At 40.8% G+C, this 17,049-nt stretch overlaps 2 protein-coding genes across 4 annotated transcripts in view; one reads left to right on the top strand and one right to left on the bottom strand.

The window, feature by feature from the left end:
• The window catches only part of Qrsl1 (glutaminyl-tRNA amidotransferase subunit QRSL1), a 31,871-nt gene extending 23,644 nt beyond the window's left edge, over positions 1 to 8,227 (bottom strand). For both annotated transcript variants that reach the window (XM_048425029.3, XM_085691013.2), the window contains exon 1: positions 8,090 to 8,227. In XM_048425029.3, coding sequence (XP_048280986.3) covers positions 8,090 to 8,113 — 24 coding nt within the window. In that variant the 5' untranslated portion in view covers positions 8,114 to 8,227. The remainder of the gene's footprint in view (positions 1 to 8,089) is intronic.
• Rtn4ip1 (reticulon 4 interacting protein 1) overlaps positions 8,181 to 17,049 on the top strand; it is a 42,215-nt gene continuing 33,346 nt past the window's right edge. The window contains exons 1-3 of one of the 2 annotated variants that reach the window (XM_048425033.3): positions 8,181 to 8,317; positions 13,936 to 14,087; positions 16,374 to 16,442. In XM_048425033.3, coding sequence (XP_048280990.3) covers positions 13,962 to 14,087; positions 16,374 to 16,442 — 195 coding nt within the window. In that variant the 5' untranslated portion in view covers positions 8,181 to 8,317; positions 13,936 to 13,961. The other variant, XM_048425030.3, reaches the window with a different exon arrangement.

Raw genomic sequence — 17,049 nt, 5'->3', positions numbered from 1 at the left:
GAATTTCATAAGAAACATCACGTCAATAGCAAAAGTTTAAAGAAAGAGTTTTCTACTACATGGCAACAAGCTATGTCGATTATAAAGCAATATCCTACTTGCTCTTTCTATAACCAAATATCATTACCAGCAGGGAGTAACCCAAAGAATACTCAAAGGAATAAAATCTGGCAGATGGATGTGTTCCACTTTACAGAATTTGGAAAATTAAAATATGTACACTACATCATTGACACTTATTCAGGTCTTCAATGGGCAACTGCCTTGAGCTCAGAAAAGGTTGATTCAGTAATCACACATTTATTAGAAGTTATGGCCATCATGGGTATATCTGCACAAATAAAGACAGACAATGGTTGAGCATATGTGTCTACGAAAATGAAACAGTTTTTTCCTTATTATAATATAAAGCATATTACAGGTATACCAAACAATCCTACAGGTCAAGCAGTTATAGAAAGATAACTGAAAAAAATTATAGAATATAATTATATAATTATAGAATATAATTATAGAATATAATATAGAAAATCGAACTATAATGTATATGCTAAATAAACAGGAAGGGATGGAAATTATCCCCAGAAATAGATTGCTTAATGCTTTAATAACCTTGAATTTTTTAATGCTAATGAGAAAGGAACAAGAGCCGCAGAGAGACATTGGATAATAGGAAAAACTTCTGAATTAAATTAGCCAGAAAAAACTTCTGAATTAAATTAGCCAGTATATTTCAAGGATATGCTGATGTCACAATGGAAACCAGGAGATGTGCTACATTGGGGAAGGGGTTTTGCTCTTGGTTCCACAGGAGAAGAAAAGCTATGGACACCATCAAAATTGATAAAGATTCGGTTTGAAAAAGAGAAATCTCTTGAGAAAGAGAAATGATGGCTCATCCACAGAGGTCACAATCATATAGATGGTAAGAAAACCTCAGAAGGGTTGGGGCAGGGTTCTGTTCTTATCTTTGCAGGAAAATATTCATCTTAAAAGAGTGGAGAGGAGAGACTTTGGACATCTAGTAAAAAGATAGCTATCCAGAAAGAATCAACAAGCAAAAAGAAACCTTCCTTACGATGTTGTATTATCTTCTTGGTAAAATTTGATTATTTGGACATATATACATTTCTACTTAAAAATAAGAGCTGACTTTAGAGTTGGACAATGGCTATCCTTCTCTAAATTCAAGCATCTTGTTAAAAAAATTCAGAATTTCTGTGTCATGTCAGGAGCCATCTGGTTTGGGACAGAAATAAGATAGATTTTAAGGAAATATTTTACCTTTCCATGTCCATTTTTGTAGCATGAGGGCCGGCTTGTTGGGGTATCTGTCCCACCTGGTACCCCACAGTCGGCATACCCCAAGGAAAATCACACACAAGACTCCATAAGATTATAAACTGATTGGCCCATTAGGTCAGGCTACTTATTAGCTCTTATAACATATATTACCCCATTATCATTATCTATGTTAGCCATAATGGCTCAGTACCTTTCTCAGTGTGACAGCTTACATGTTGCCTCTTCAGTGGTCTGCGCAGGAATGGCTGAGGGCTTCCTGTGTCCCAGAATACTCCCAGTCTCTTTGCTCCACCCCTACTTCCTGTCTGGCTTTCCCACCTATACTGCCTGCTTGACCAATCAGCATTTTATTAAAATATGATTGACAGAATACAGACAATTCTCCCACACCACATTTTGTTTATATTGTATCTTTCATTGAATATATGTCTATATGAATAATGCTTAAGTTTCCCACACTGAACAGTAGATTTTCCTGCAGTAATCTTTTAAGCTTCCAGGAAGAAGATGGGGCCCCACAACAACGACTCCACCTGGTTGATATGATGTCATGATGCTGATAGTGCTACTGTGACACCGTGTTTTGGGTACCAGTTGCAGAAATGATGCACCTTCTAACAACTTTCTGGCCAGAACTCCAAACAAGAACTTCAAAACAAACAACAAACAAACAAAGACCTCATCGACAATTCAGAGGCCATTTGTAATTATGCAAAACAGCAATCTTGAAACTTAACCATCATTTTACTTTTAAAGGATCCCATAGAAAAAACATCGCCCACATGACAGCAGGAAGCAATTCGAGAAAGTGATGTCCCCTCTCCCAAAAAAGTTTGTCCTCATGGTTAGAGACATCATTTAAGGGTTGATTATTACTTGCCTTGAGTAGCCATTTTCCATATCCTAAAAAATCCTAAATCTCAGTTCTAGTCATCCCATATCTCCCACCCCTTTAACTCATTGATTATCCACATAGCCAGCAATGCAATAAGGGCTCCATCCCACAGTCATGAGGAAACAGATACTGTCATCAGGAAGCTGAGAAGAGGCCTCCAGGCTCCAGACAGAACTGCAGGCTTGATGGACACCATTCTTTCAGCTTTGTGAGACTCAAAGCAGAGACATTACTAAATCTATGGTCAGATGACCCATAAAACCAAGAGAAGGCTATGTGACTTCAAATATGAAATTCAAGTTGTTATAAAGCAATAGAAGATGAATATACCTGCTTTGAGAAATCTTGGAAACATTCTTAGAAAAGTAGAAGGAAAAATATGCTTGAAAAATGCCATACTGGAACTAAATACTTTGTACGCTAATTTAAAATTTGAGTAGGTTTGGAGATGGCTCAGCATAAGGAGACTTGCTGCCAAGCTTAAGGACCTAAGCTGGATCCTTAGGACCCATGTAGCAGGAGAGAACCAATTCCTGAAAACTTGTCTTCTGACCTCCACATATGTATACCACACAGCATGTGTGCATACATACATAGGTATATATGCACAAAATAGATAATAGGTTAAAATGGTTAATAATCTAACTGAACTCTTAAAGGGCAGAAGAGGAAAACTACACCTGTGTAACTGAGTAGCTGCCTTACTTCATTAGTTACAGTCAGCACTTTGTTCAGGCACTTTCCAAGACACCTGGTACATTCCGTTTGCATCACATGTGAAGGCATGGCCAGACAGGCAGGAGAGCTGGGATGGTGTGATGCCTGGACATAAGGTGTTCTGAAGAGGCAGAGGTCACATGGATATTCTGCTATTATTATTATTATAGATGAAATAACTGCTTGCTTGAGGTCACAGAATTAGAAAAAAGCAGAGCTGAGATTCAACCAAGACCTGATCCTGTTTCTAAAACCAGCTCTCAGAGCCACTAAATTCCATTTCTTCTTTCTATATGGCTATGATGTTTACTCCCTTTCAATAAAGTAGAGAACCATCCCATTAACCTACAGATAACATAAGGGATCATGGTGAAAAAGTAACTATATTTCAAATGAGAATTCCCTACATAAAGGCAACTTTTAAAGTCAGTTGAGATGGCTCAGTAGTTAAGAACACTTGTTGCTCTTGCAGAGGACCAGAGTTTGGGTCCAACACTCACATGGTGGTCCAAAACTGTAACTACAGTTCCAGAGAACTAGACATCCTCTTCTGTTCTCGGAGCCATCCAGACAGTCATACACATAAGATAAAATTAAAGCCAAGGCCTAGTTTTTGGAGGAGCTACTAAAAGCTTAGACCACATCCACAAACTTGAAATTGTTCAGAGGTTGGCCTGTACTCGGAGTCAAATCCTTCTCCCTATCATGGGTGTCTTGTCTCTCTGACCTATCTTCCTCCAGGCTCCTAGCTGATTTGTTCCTGGCATGCTGACCTCATGATGGCTCGGCTGTGTCTAACTTGCTCTTGCTTCTTGGTGTGCACACATTCTTCCATCTGTCCAGAACATTATATCCCAGCTTCTTCCTAGCCTCTATTAAACACCATGCACTAAATCCCCAGCCACTCTACTTTCCCCAGCCACTCTGCCTAAACTATCCAACTCCACTTATGCTTTCCCTGTAATTTGCTTAACTTTCCTTCTCAGTACTTACACTACATGAAATTATACCCCTTAACGTTAGAAGAAAACTTACTCATGATTATTTTCCTATCTAAAAATAGTGTTGTGTTAACAGGGGAAGAGCTTCTGTCTTCAACCAATCCTTAGTGCCTGGACGAGAGGCAGTCCCTGAATATTAGTGGGAGGACAGCTGTTTAAAACTGGGAATCTACTACTTACAGAACAGTGATAGACCTGTGGTGACAGGCTCATCATTTGAATTAGAGTAGCGGTAGGGAGGTGTGGTCTTGATGGAGTAGGTGTGGCCTTGTTAGAGAAAGTGTGTCACTAGGGGTAGGCTTTGAGGTTTCAAAAGCCCTAGTCAGGCCCAGTGTCACTCTTTTCCCGATGTCTGTGGATCTGGATATACAACTTTCAGCTACTTCTATAGTACCATGTCTGCTTGTGTGCCTCCACGCTCCCGGCTATGATGGTAACAGATTAAACCTCTTAAGACAGCCCGATTAAAGGCTTTCCTTTATAAGAGTTGCTGCGGTCATGGTGTCTCTTCCTAGCAATGGAATACTGACTAAGACAAAATCTTTTTAGTTTAGAACTCTGAGAAGCTAACCCATACAAACTATTGGATTAATTGCAGTAGCCTTGTGTCTAATGCCAAGAAAATTGGGATCATGCCAGGATAGAGTACGCTAAGAGCTAAACCATCCTAAATACATCTAGGTAACTACTGTCAGCGTACACACACACACACACACACACACACACACACACACACACACACACACACACGCGCGCCTGTTCCATCTTGTCTGAAGGTCACAGAGTTTGAGCTTGTTTTTGCTCTACAACAGGTGTGGCTACAAATGAGAGCTCCTGGCCTAGGGTGTGGTTAATTAGTATTTTGAGTGTTGCAGTAGATCTGCTCCACCTGAACAAAAGGTGGGAGAATTCAAGCCTATTCCTTGTGTCACGCTAATTAAGTTCTGTTGCCTTCCCCTCCCTCCCCTTTTGGAGTGAAGTATGCAAGCTTCTGGAAGAATAAACGAGGATTCAGTATTCACTGAATGTCCCTCCCTGTTTCTGTCTCATATTTCTCCTATATCTGTTCTTTTTTGCCTAATTATTCTAATCCTCACGCCCCTACCCTGGAATGTATGAACCCACTGCAGGCTAGGACCGCGGCAAGAGTCTCCCCAAAAAGGTGATTCCTGACAACTACCCTCCAACACACCTTTTTTTCTTAAGACAGGGTCTCACTGTGCAGCCTTGGCTGCCCTGGAACTGAGGCTCACTGAGGCAACCTGAGGTCGAAGCTGTGGCTGCCAGCCCTCCTGGGCTTTACCTCTCATCTAGCGCTACCATTCTGGTGCCTTGTCCCAGGGTTCTTCTGCTGTACTAAGTTCCATTCCATTAATAGCCCCCTAAATTGCCTCAAATGCTCAGCTTCGAGCTTCTCCCTCTAGCTGCCCCACCAGCAAAACTTCCCTTTCTTAATCAATTATCTCAACTACAGTGTTAGGAAAAAGAGAACTGATTCAACTGATAGACTACAACATGAAGAATGAATCCTTTACTACTCCCGGGGAATCTGCGCACATTAAAAAATGAATGTGTACTGATTTAAATCTAACTAGGAAAGTTTGGAGCATTAGGACAGGGACATGGAAAAATTATAGAGTAGACAGAATATTCTTCTTCGCCTGGTAAAATAACTACCAGTCTTTGAATACAGTAAGCACTAGCAATATTTGTCAAAGGAGTTGTTAAGTAAAAGTCATGTCAAGGCAACTTCTTGGTCTTCCTTTGAGTCAACTACCTTGTTATGGGTTTTTCCCCCATGAAGTAAATGTTGTTTTCACAACGGTTCATTCAGTGTCAAAAAGGGGTAGCATACACACACATCTCTCTTCCACTAAAGGTGCTTAAGAGAGAAAAAGCAGACCATATTTTTTTTTATAGGTTGTATCTTAAGTAAGTTTTAGGGAGTCCCCACTCTTTTTAGAGAACAAATTTAGCAAGGCTAGCCTGGGCACAAGATCCTATCTCAACAACAACAACAAAGAGAAAGAGAGAGAAAGAAAAGAACAAATTTGATTTTTCACTAACAGTAGGATATGTCACATACAACATAGGATAGTAAAGCAAAAATGTATTTTGGGGGAAAGTATTACTAAAAGCCTATGGATTTAAATGTCTCATTACAATTTATAATTCCTGAAATGCTGCCAGGGTGAGAAACTTCCCTAATGGAGACACAGAAGGGAAATGGTAGGCAGGACAGGGATGCAATACTGAGTTATCAGAATCGACCCAGACACTCTATTAAGTCACATACTCTGGGTTTTAATCACACAGATCTGTCTGTAAGTCTAGAGTGAGAACCAGGTGAAGTTTTAACCAAGGCCCCAGGTGATTCTGCATGGGCAAGCAGACTGCGACAAAGATGGAGAGAGTTTAGCCTGAAGCAAAGCCAGGTGACCCATATTAAAACAAGAATAAGCGTTAAGAGTAATAATAAAGTCACAGAACAGACTATAGAGGGCTTAGTGATCTAATGACTGTGGGGAGTGAAGGACAGTCTGCGGGCCAATGGATAACAGTTATGCTCTGGGCTTTTGCTTTCTTTTTTGCTTGGTACAGTGGCACCTTTGCTTTAGAGTGTGTTATGGGGCACCTGGAAGAAATCTCCAGCAAGCGTCTAGGACAGGGCTCCTTAAGCTTTTCCACTCACAATCCTTTTCTGCCAGTGCAATTTTGCAAAACATGGTATACTGGTATATAAAGAAGGTATACAAATCATTTATAGACAAGTCATAAATGAATTTATTTTAAAAGAATTTGGGAGGGAGCTGGAAAGGTGGCTCAGCAGTTATGAGCACTGACTCCTCTTCCAGAGGTCCAGAGTTAATTCCCAGCACCCACATGGCAGCTCTCAACTATCTAGAACTACAGTCCCATGGGATCTGATGCCCTCTGGTGTGCAGATATATATGCAGACCAAATAGCCATATACATAAAATAAATAAATATTTAGAAATTCTTTGGTAGACATAATCTTATTATCTATTAAAGACAAACTGCTTGTTTATTTTTAAATAAATAATTAAATCTTGGTGGACTATTTGGATACTGCAGGATGTAGCTGCTTTGATATTCTTCATTTTTTTCAGTTTACCAATATTTCGATTTGAAAATTATCAGAGTGCTGAGAACACAACTCTGCATAAATACTCTGCACAAAATGACGGGACCATGTTTAGGGCTATATCAGAAATAGCTGAATAATCTCACATCAAAATTCATTTAATGTTTTTTTTAAAGTCAAACTGAAGCCAATAACTCAAAACAGCCATTTTTAGAATCAAGAACCTTAACACAATAAAATCCAAAGATAAACGAACTTCATACAAGCTTAAGAAAGATTTAGGAAAATACTAAAAGTTTTTGCTTTCTGCAATTAAAGTTACGTTTCTGTAAGTTTAGAGAAGCTGCATATACGGATAAAAGAAAAGAACCACTACAACCCATAACACACACACACACACACACACACACACACACAATCCCGCTGCTATTCATAACACACAATATTCTTGATTCTGACTTGCGATGTTTCAGCTAGTATCAGTTGGGACTGCAAACAGTGTTCTGAACCTTGCTGCAGTGAAGTCGGGAGGAAACATCGGTGATTGCTGTCAGAAACACCTTAGATTCACAACGTTTGAATCCTACGGTCTCTCAGATCTATCAAAATTTCTGCTATATATAGTTTGCGACCTACAGCTTACGCAGGGGTTCAAATGTTATGTCCAGGAGTGAAGGCAGTGGCAGGGATCCTAGTTATTTGGAGGTCTTTAAAGATACAGAATGCAGCTTTTCTTTGAGACACCAATTATTTCGTTGGAATTTTGCATGCTGCAAATTCGCCCGCCCCTAAGCGAGCACAGCTGGGATAGGGTGAAAACCTTCCCCAAATCGCACGGGAGCGATGTAATTCCACCCCGTGGTTCAGCGGTGCAAATATTTCTCCTGACGGGGACGGGTATGGTGGTGAACTGCCTAAAAGTGATAGGTTCGAATCCCTCTGGCCACTCAAGAATGAAGGCGGCCAGGCGTGCTGAGCCGTGCCGGGTGACCCGGGGCGACCTTGACCTCAGGGTTCTCGAGTGTCTCCGCCCTCCCGGGTCCCTTCCGGGCCACATCCACTCACTTCTCGGAGAGTCCGGCCCAGCATAGTCCTCGGGTTCAGTCCGGTACCAGAGGGGCCCGGAGTAAAGGAAAAAGTCGCCGTCTGCCACTAGCAGTGCATGGGCGCAGACATCTTGGATCCTCACGGGCCTCTTCAACACCGACCGCTTGGATTGGTCGAGCTCCCAGCTGCTGAAATGATCTCTGCACGCGATTGGTTGGCGCTCCGGCCGCGGCGGCGCGCGGACAGGCAAGGAGACCGGGGCTGGGGTCGCGTCGGGACTCGTAGGCTTCCAGACTGCCGTCAAGGGAGAGCAAATGCATTTTGCTCGCCCCGCCGAGGGCTCCCTGCTTGTTTGGATTTTTCTTTAAGTGGGAGGAAAGCGAAAGGAAGGGGCAATGAACAAAATATCGACTGCACGTCAACTGGAGCCTTTTTGATGTGGGGAGCATTGTAGCATATTTTCCATTGCTTCTTTAGGTTGAGTTCGTTTCTGGAAGCTCCTCTCACTTTAATTGACAGTGGGTTTGGCCGAATTTGGCTGAATTGAAGTGGGCTAGTTTGACCCACTACAGTGGTTTCTTTCTTTTTTCCTTCTTTCTTTTTTTTTCTTTTTCTTTTTGGAGGACGCGGCTCCATCCCTTCTTAGGATGGAGGTTTTCAAGTCTTGTGTATTTAGGAGAAGTGCATGTGCCGCCGCAGCCTGCTTCTGGAGAAGCAAAGTTATCCCAAAGAGGCCATTTAGAGAGATTAGTACTACGCCTGCGAGGAGCACTGTTATGCCTGCTTGGGTGATAGATAAATATGGAAAGAATGACGTTCTTCGATTCACTCAGAGCATGATGTTACCTATCATACACTATCCAAACGAAGTCATTATCAAAGTCCATGCTGCCAGTGTAAATCCTATAGATGTTAATATGAGAAGTAAGTTGTCCAGACTTTTTTTTAATCAAAATTTCATTAGGCGTGCAGGTGTTTTGTTTGTGTGGTTTTGTTTGTTTCTAAGACAAGAGCTTGCTATCTAGTCCATGCTGGTTTTCAGTTCATGTACTCTGCAGTCTCCACTCTGCAGCTCTCCTTGCCCTGCCTCTCCAGTCCTGGAATAAAGGAATCATTTAGGTTTATTATTGCTACACTTATTTATTTTGTGTTTGGGTGCATGGGACAGTGCTCAAGTGGAGGTCAAAGGACAGCAGGTGGAAGTGGGTTCCTCTCCACCATCAGGAATTAAACTCCAACCATCAGGCTTGGTGGAAAATGCCATTACAGGTAGAGGCATCCAGAATCGGGTAGGTTGTTTGATAACATCCCTGTAAGTAGTTCCAAAAATTTGAAGCCACAATAGCCAAGGAACGCTTTAATCTTTTATTAAGTGTGCTTGATTGCTTCCTTCCAGTTGTGAATTGGGACTAAGAAGTGGTGCCTGAAGTTAATTTAACTGGGTGGTAATTTTAGGGTCAGGCATAGGTTTCAGAGTTTGGTTATGTTTCCCCATTGGTTCAGAGTTTGGATTTATATAATTCCTGTATCCTCCTTGCTCTCCAGTTATTCACAGCTTCTGTTACAGGCCTAGGGAACCAAGCAACAGAACAGGAGTCCAGGATATGGGTCCTGTATTCTCATTTCTCATAATTGCATTTTGCTCTCTGTAGCTAAAATGGGTTTTCTTGTTATACACTTGTTGAAATTGGGATACTATCAGCCTGCTTTCTCTTGCTGGGCCATGTGGGAAAGCTTGGAGACAGCATTTCTTATATCCTGTACTGTCATTCTATTATAATAGTGAATGGATTGGTTTGTATTTATGAATTACTTTAACTCAAAAAATTTGGCAAAAATATTGTCAGTCTTGCTTGTGGGAGCTCAGTCTGTGTCTTCTGGAGATGAACATGTTTTGAGATGACTGATGTCAGTATTGATTCCCAGGCACGTAGCCTCCCAGTTTTTAAGGGAGCTGCCATATGTAACCCTGGGTTCAGAAGGGTTTGTGTGGGGGCCTTCGGTTGCCTTCAGGGCCTCAGAAGCAGCTCTCAGATATGGTGTACTGTGAGGCTAACTTAATTTCTCTGTTACGCAAAGATTAAGTTAAAAGTGGAAGAAAATTTTGAAACCAACTTTGTTTTTTCTCCAGAAATGATGTGATAGAATAGCAATTCTTAATTTTGGCTTCAAGTCTCATTTGTATCTAAAAATTACTGGACTTTTACGTGAGTTATAACCATCTAGTCAGAAATTTGAACAAATGCTAAAAATCTTTATTTTAAAATACGGTAAATACAGAATTAAAATAGGAGTAAAGTATGAAACGACTGAGAGACAATTTCATATGTGAACTACTCAAACGGTCAGTAGTTGATACAGCACAGGATTTACCTCCAAAGAGGTTACTGGGATATAAGAGCTGTTTATGCAAAAGACACTAGATTTCAAATATTTAATAAGAAAAGAGTTAAACACATCTCCATCAGATTTTTATCAGGACCAGAAGTATAGCTCAGTAGTAATTTCTTTGTGTGGTGTGTCCCTGGGCAAGATCACCAGCATTAACAGCAACAGCCAACAACAAGAACTACACGTTATCTTGGCAATATTTTGGATATTTGAGTCAAGTATTCCAGAATTACTTTTGCTTCCTTTACCTGCAGAATAACTATTAGCAGTAGCTTTTCCTTAGAGGAAGAGATTTTGAGAAAGGTTTGGAGTCTTAAATGTTTGTAGCTCCTGAAACTGGGATAAAAGTTGACAAGAGCACCTGCCTGCCCTGTGCAGAGCCCTGGGTGTGAGCCCCAGCATTTCTTAAGCTGGGTGGGGCAGTGCATACCTGCAGTCACTGGAGCACTAGAGCAGTGGTGACCTGAGGACCAGAAGGTCAAGGTCATTCTCAACTACTAGGAAGTCTGAGGTTGGCCTAGGTATTACAACAAACAAACAAACAAAACATCAACAAACCCTTAAGTAGAGACAGGAGTTCAAGGCCATCTTGAACTGAGCCGTTCAGTGGCTCCCAAAACCAAAATAATAATAATAATTACAATTAAAAATACCTTTTGCAATTGTCTATGTTTATTTTTTTTCCAGTGCTGGGGAATGAGTTATATCTCTCTCTAGTTTTTTTGTGCTGATGTAATAATTGTGATTCCTAGTTGGATGTGATATTTTATTTCATTTTAAATTTTTTCATTTATTTTTATTTATTTTTTCATTAGACTTGAAGGCAATTTTGTTTTATAAGTACATAATGTGTGCTGTGTACAGTTTCATTTCAATAGAATGGCTGTGTTCAGATCTTTCTAAGCTGTTGTTTCATATAATAATGTAGCACATCTTACTTTATTTATAGAGTATTTTTGAGATGATCTAGTATCTTATAACTTGACTGGGTAATACTATTTGCAAGTTATCTCCCAGTCCATGGATGCTTTTGAGAAAGTGTTATATGGTGGCTTTGGGAAATATTTGATTAGAAAATTACTTATTTCCCTTGAGAAGAAAACAAGACACACATCTATTTTGACAGATAAAGGCTGTTTGTTTTTTAATGGCCACTGCTGTTTGACATAAAATAATAAATCATAGACATGGCTAAAGCAATGACTTATTTTATTTATTTATTTTTTGGCCTTTTAAGGACAGGGTTTCTCTGTAGCTTTGGTGCCTGTCCTGGAACTAGGTCTTGTAGACCAGTCTGGCCTCTCACAGAGATCTGCCTGCTTCTGCCTTCTGAGTGCTGGGATTAAAGGCGTGTGCCACCACCACCCGTCTTATGAATAATTTTAAAGTAGTATAGCCAACAGCAAATACAACAAAGTTTGATTTCTTTAGATGGGATTAAAAGAACTGAAATGATGACATCTTGGGGATTTTCTAAATTAGCCCAACTCTGGTCAAGTCAAGCCTGTGTTAGTGGGAGGCACTCTTGTCTTTCTTAAGAGACTCTTGTGGGCTGGCCTGGGCTGGCTGCAGGCCCTGTGTGTCTGAGGAAGAGCTTGAACTACCGCCCCCCCTGCTTGTGTTCCAGATCCTGGTGTGTGTGCTACTACCTGCAGCTGGGATGACAAGCTTAAACCCCATTTTGTCCCCAAACAGGTTCCATTTCTTACTACAAGCTGGCAGCATTCTGGTGAGATGAGGTTAGCTGGACCTGGCTACTCTTGGTGTATTAGGGTTGGGTATACTAACCTATTAGGGTTATTAAGAAAACGGTTGAAAACAATCTGAACCGTTGGCTTGGGACCTCAGAAAGGGCCGAAACCGTTTTGCAGCTTTACAACTAAATTGTGACAAGGCAAAATGTACACTTGTGTTGTCAAGCCACAAAGGGTTTCAGTGAGTACACTGCTGTGTCTTAGCAGAGGGAAATAAATATAAGACAGGAAAATGCCCTTGGTGAATGTTACATGCGCTGTTGGCATTTTCTGTGGGGTGCAGTTCTAGCTGGCCACATGGCAATGTGGGATGTTGGTATAAGGACCACCAGCTTATGTTTCTCTGGGACTATCCCAACTTTCATTACCTCCCAAGTGCCTTGATTTTTTTTCTTTAGAAAACCAGCTCTGCAGACTACCCACCTGCCATCTCCGCTTGTCTGCTCTTGACTTTGCTGCTCGATTGTCACTGCCCACCTAAGGCCAACCTTCCACTGGCCTTCTTGATCGCATCCTCCCTCCCTTACCCTGGGGTATCTGCTCTCTCCTGCATTTCTCTTTTCTTTTATAGTGGATCATTCACACAGCATATAACTTTGTGATTATTATTTCTTCTTTTTCTGACACTGTGTTTTGTTTAGAATCCCTTATCTGCTTTTGATCTTATTTGAAAACAGCATTAAATATTTCCAAAGGCCTTCCCTTGACTTTCAGAACTCTTCTGAAGTATCTAGGCCCATTTATTACTTTGTATTATTATTGCAGATAGAGCAGTTAATTATTTGAACTAAAAGAATGGTTTCAACTTTACTTACCTGTTTTCTGTGTAAATATCCTTAAAGGAAAATGGTATGAGCCACGTGTAGTACCACACATTTTTCTTTAGTCCTGTCACTGGGGAGGCAGAAGCAAATGGATCTCTGTGAAGCCAGCTTGGTCTACATAGCAAGTCCAGGTCAACCAAGGCTACACAGTGGGACTCTGTTTCAAAAACAAAGAAAAAAAAATCCCCAAACCAGTGCACCCTACCCTTCAGGTATAATGCAGTTGACCTGATCAGACACATCAAATGTAGCTCAGTGGTTCTTTTCCACTAAAATTCTTTGCACTTACTCAAAATCATTATTCTAGATAGATTTTTAGGAAATGGAGACTACCCCCCAGAAACTCATAATCGAGTGCAATATAGGGCACGTTAATATGTATGAATTCTTTAACAGCCTGAACGTTTGTCTTCTTTAGCAGACTTAGTACTAAATGTCTTTGCTCATAAAAAATGCAAGTGTAGTGGCACATCTCTATAGTCCCAGCATTTTGACTGAGATAGGAGGGTTAGGAGTTTAAGGCTAGCCTGGGCTACACGGCAAATCTTGTCTAAATACTTAAAAAGTTTGCAAATGAGTAAATTAATAGCAATACTATCTTCAAAGAGCAATTATATAAAAGAGGATTCTAAAACTCCAGAAGGCAGTTTTGCAGTCTGAGTTTCAAAGGACTTTGAGCAATTGTGGTTTTAGCGATTGCAGCTTTCTAAGTAATTTTCTCTGAAAGGAACAACACCCTGTTGTTTTTACACTTTACTGTGTGGTGGCAAAGCTGTAAAGCTGGTTGTGTTAGAGTCTCCGTTTGAGCATATGACATTGATCTGACTGTGTGCTATAGTATTTTAAAGTCACTCTGACCTTTTCCTTTAAGAAGTTGGTCCATTGTGTTTCATAGGTGGTTATGGAGCGACGGCCTTAAATATGAAGCGTGATCCTTTGCATATAAGAACCAAAGGAGAAGAGTTTCCTCTGACTCTGGGTCGGGATGTGTCTGGCGTGGTGATGGAGTGTGGGCTTGATGTAAAGTATTTCCAGCCTGGAGATGAGGTGAGTTAATCTTTCCTCCTCATTGTCTCCCCTCTCTCTGTCTCCTTCTCCTTCTTCCCTCTCCTTCCCCTCCCTCCCCTCACTTCCCTTCCCCTCAGTTCATCTGGTTTTCATGTAACCCAGACGCATACATTGTAAGTGTCTTAGTCACTGTTTCATTGCTGTGAAGAGACACCATGACTAAGGCAACTCTGATAAAAGGAAGCCTTGAATTGGGGCTGGCTTACAGTTGCCAAGGGTTGGTCTGTTATCATCACCGTGGGATCATGGTGGCCCACAGGTAGGCATCGTGCTGGGGAAGTAGCTGAAAGCTTACATCTTGATCCAAGAGGCACTGGGCATAGATGGGATTTTAACCCTTAAAGCCCATCCCCAGTGACACACCTTTTCCATCAAGGCCACACCTCCTAATCCTCCCCAAACAGTTCATCAGCTGATGACTAAGCATGCAAGTATGTGAGCCTGTGGAGACCATTCTCCTTCAAACCACCACAGGGTGCTTTTGAACATATATGTTCTGCTGTGTTGACCTCCCAAATGCTGGGCTTACTGGCACATGCCCCTCTGCCCAGCTCTCTTACTGGTTATTCTTCTTTTTCCAATCTATTTTTTAATTTTTAAAATTATTTTAGATTGAATATAGCTGGATCTCAGATTTGGTTTGTAACTGAGGATGACTTTGTGCTTCTAATCCTTCTCCACCTCCCAAGAATTGGGATTGCAGTGTGTGTTACCAGGCTATCCTACTTCCTTTTTTTGGAAATAGACTACAAGTTGTTTTTTCTTTTTCTTTTTCTTTTTTTTTTTTGTGAGACAGGGTCTTGCTGCTTGGAACACGCTATATAGCTCAGGTTTATCTTGAACTTATGGTAATACTTTGGCCTCCTTAGTGTTACCATTACAGGCATGAGCCACATGCTCAGCTTATACTTGAATTTTCTAAATTTCTAAATTCTTAAGAATTATAAGACTTTAAAACATGTAGGATTGTAAACAGAGTCTGCACTCTCATTCCCAGCCACCCAAACCCAAATAATCACACAGAAAAACTATATTAATTGCCACACTGTTTGACCAATGGCCCAGGTATATTCCTAGCTAGCTTTTATATCTTAAGTTAACCCATCTATTATTATATATTTTAACACGAGGCTCATGGTTTACCAGTAAGGTATTGGCATCTTTCTCCTTCCTCAGCTGCATGACATCTGCCTGACTCCGCCTTCTTCTAAATTGAAACTACATTCCATTTAGTTTTCCTTCCTGCCTATATTGTGCCCTACTATACGCCAAAGCAACTTCTTTATTAACCAATGGCAATAAAACATATTCAGAGCATACAGAGGGGAATCCCACATCATAGGATTAGGATGATTCATTTTGCTTGAGTCTTTAAATGACAGTTTCTGATTTATTGGTTAGCTGGTTTTGAAATAGCGAAAGTTTGATATAATCTGTCACTTGTCACTTTGGATGTTTATGGCAAGAGTTAGTAGTGAACTCATAATAATAGCCATGTTCTAGTTTCTTTTCACAGAGAAGATAATCTCTGTTAGTCAATACAACCAGACTAGTTTGCAGTTGCAGAAGCCCAGCTATAAAGTGGCCCACAGGCAGTTGGGAATGGTATGGTTTTCCAGTAATCCCAGCACTAAGGAGTCTGAGATGTGAAGCGTTACTCTAATTAATCTTTATCAAAAAAAATCGAGAGTCAAATATTGGGATAAAAACCTGAATGATCAGAGAGCCAGGAGCAGCTGCCAGTTGCTTCCTATCTCTTCCGTTCATCTGTCCAAAAGGGCCCAGATCCTGTCTTAGCCCCACCTTATCACTTCCTGTCTCCTCTCTCTATGGTCCTCCAAACCTCTATGGTCAGCTAGTGACTAGCTCCCCCCTCTGACTCCAAGCAAGCTTTATTTGTCAGAACACTATGAATATCACACAACAGAGATGAGAAGATTAAAAGTTTGAGGTCACCCTAAGCTACCTGATGGGATCCTGTCTCAAAAATACATATAAGTAAATAAAAGTTAAAAGCCACGGCTAGTACATTGTCGTTCCCCAGCAGAGTCTAGAAGAATGCGCCAGGTGTGTTAGTTTGTGTGTCCAATGTGGTTTGAGTTGATAAATCCAGAATCATACTCAGCAATGAATTGTATCATGTGAAACTTAGCTTTTTGCACTGAGCCCCCTCCTGCTCTGGGTAACCGTGTGTTAGGGGATGCCTTCATGCTTAGTGTGGGTCAGACATGTCTGTTCTAATAAAGCTGCACATCTGCATTGCAGGTCTGGGCTGCAGTTCCTCCTTGGAAACAAGGCACTTTGTCAGAATTTGTCGTGGTCAGTGGGAATGAGGTAACTGACACGCTGCCTCTGCTGAAATGCTTAACTATATAATATAAGGAAGACTGGAAGGCATCTCGAAAGTTAGTGATGTCTTTTCAGATTAGTTTCATGTTTTACAGGCAATGTTGAGGGATCTAAAATAAAGAACAGGAGACTTTGAAAGAGTTAAAACTATTTGGTGTTATTTATTAGCGTTGCCTGCTGAGCAGTTGTCTGTATCCGTGGAGAAGAGACTTGGGCTGTGGTTTAGAACCCTACAGTGTTCTTTGCTCTACCCAGTATGAACCAGTTATACCCAAGGGAGAGACATGGAGGTATCAAATATAGTCAGGGGACCTAGCAGTTAATAGAGGAAAAGGATTAACAGAGGGAGCCTGGAGGAGAAATTAGGAGTTACTGGGCATTGGGAATTATTAGGATAGAAAAAATTCTAGAAAAATTACTTTTTAGAAAACAGAGTTAAGGAAGCAGTTGGTATCAAAAACAAATTAAAATGTGTTTATCAGGATTTGAGGCTTATTTGGATTTATCTCTGAGTATAGTCAGAACTAGCATGATTATTATATATGGTCTTTTTAAATAAACAGTCAAGTAGTATGTCTAATACTTGTGATTA

Source organism: Myodes glareolus, chromosome 1, assembly GCF_982192425.1.
Source record: "Myodes glareolus chromosome 1, mMyoGla1.1, whole genome shotgun sequence".
NCBI classification, from domain to species: Eukaryota; Metazoa; Chordata; class Mammalia; order Rodentia; family Cricetidae; genus Myodes; species Myodes glareolus.
Note: the sequence above shows the minus strand (reverse complement) of the source record. Positions and strands in the feature narration are given on the sequence as shown.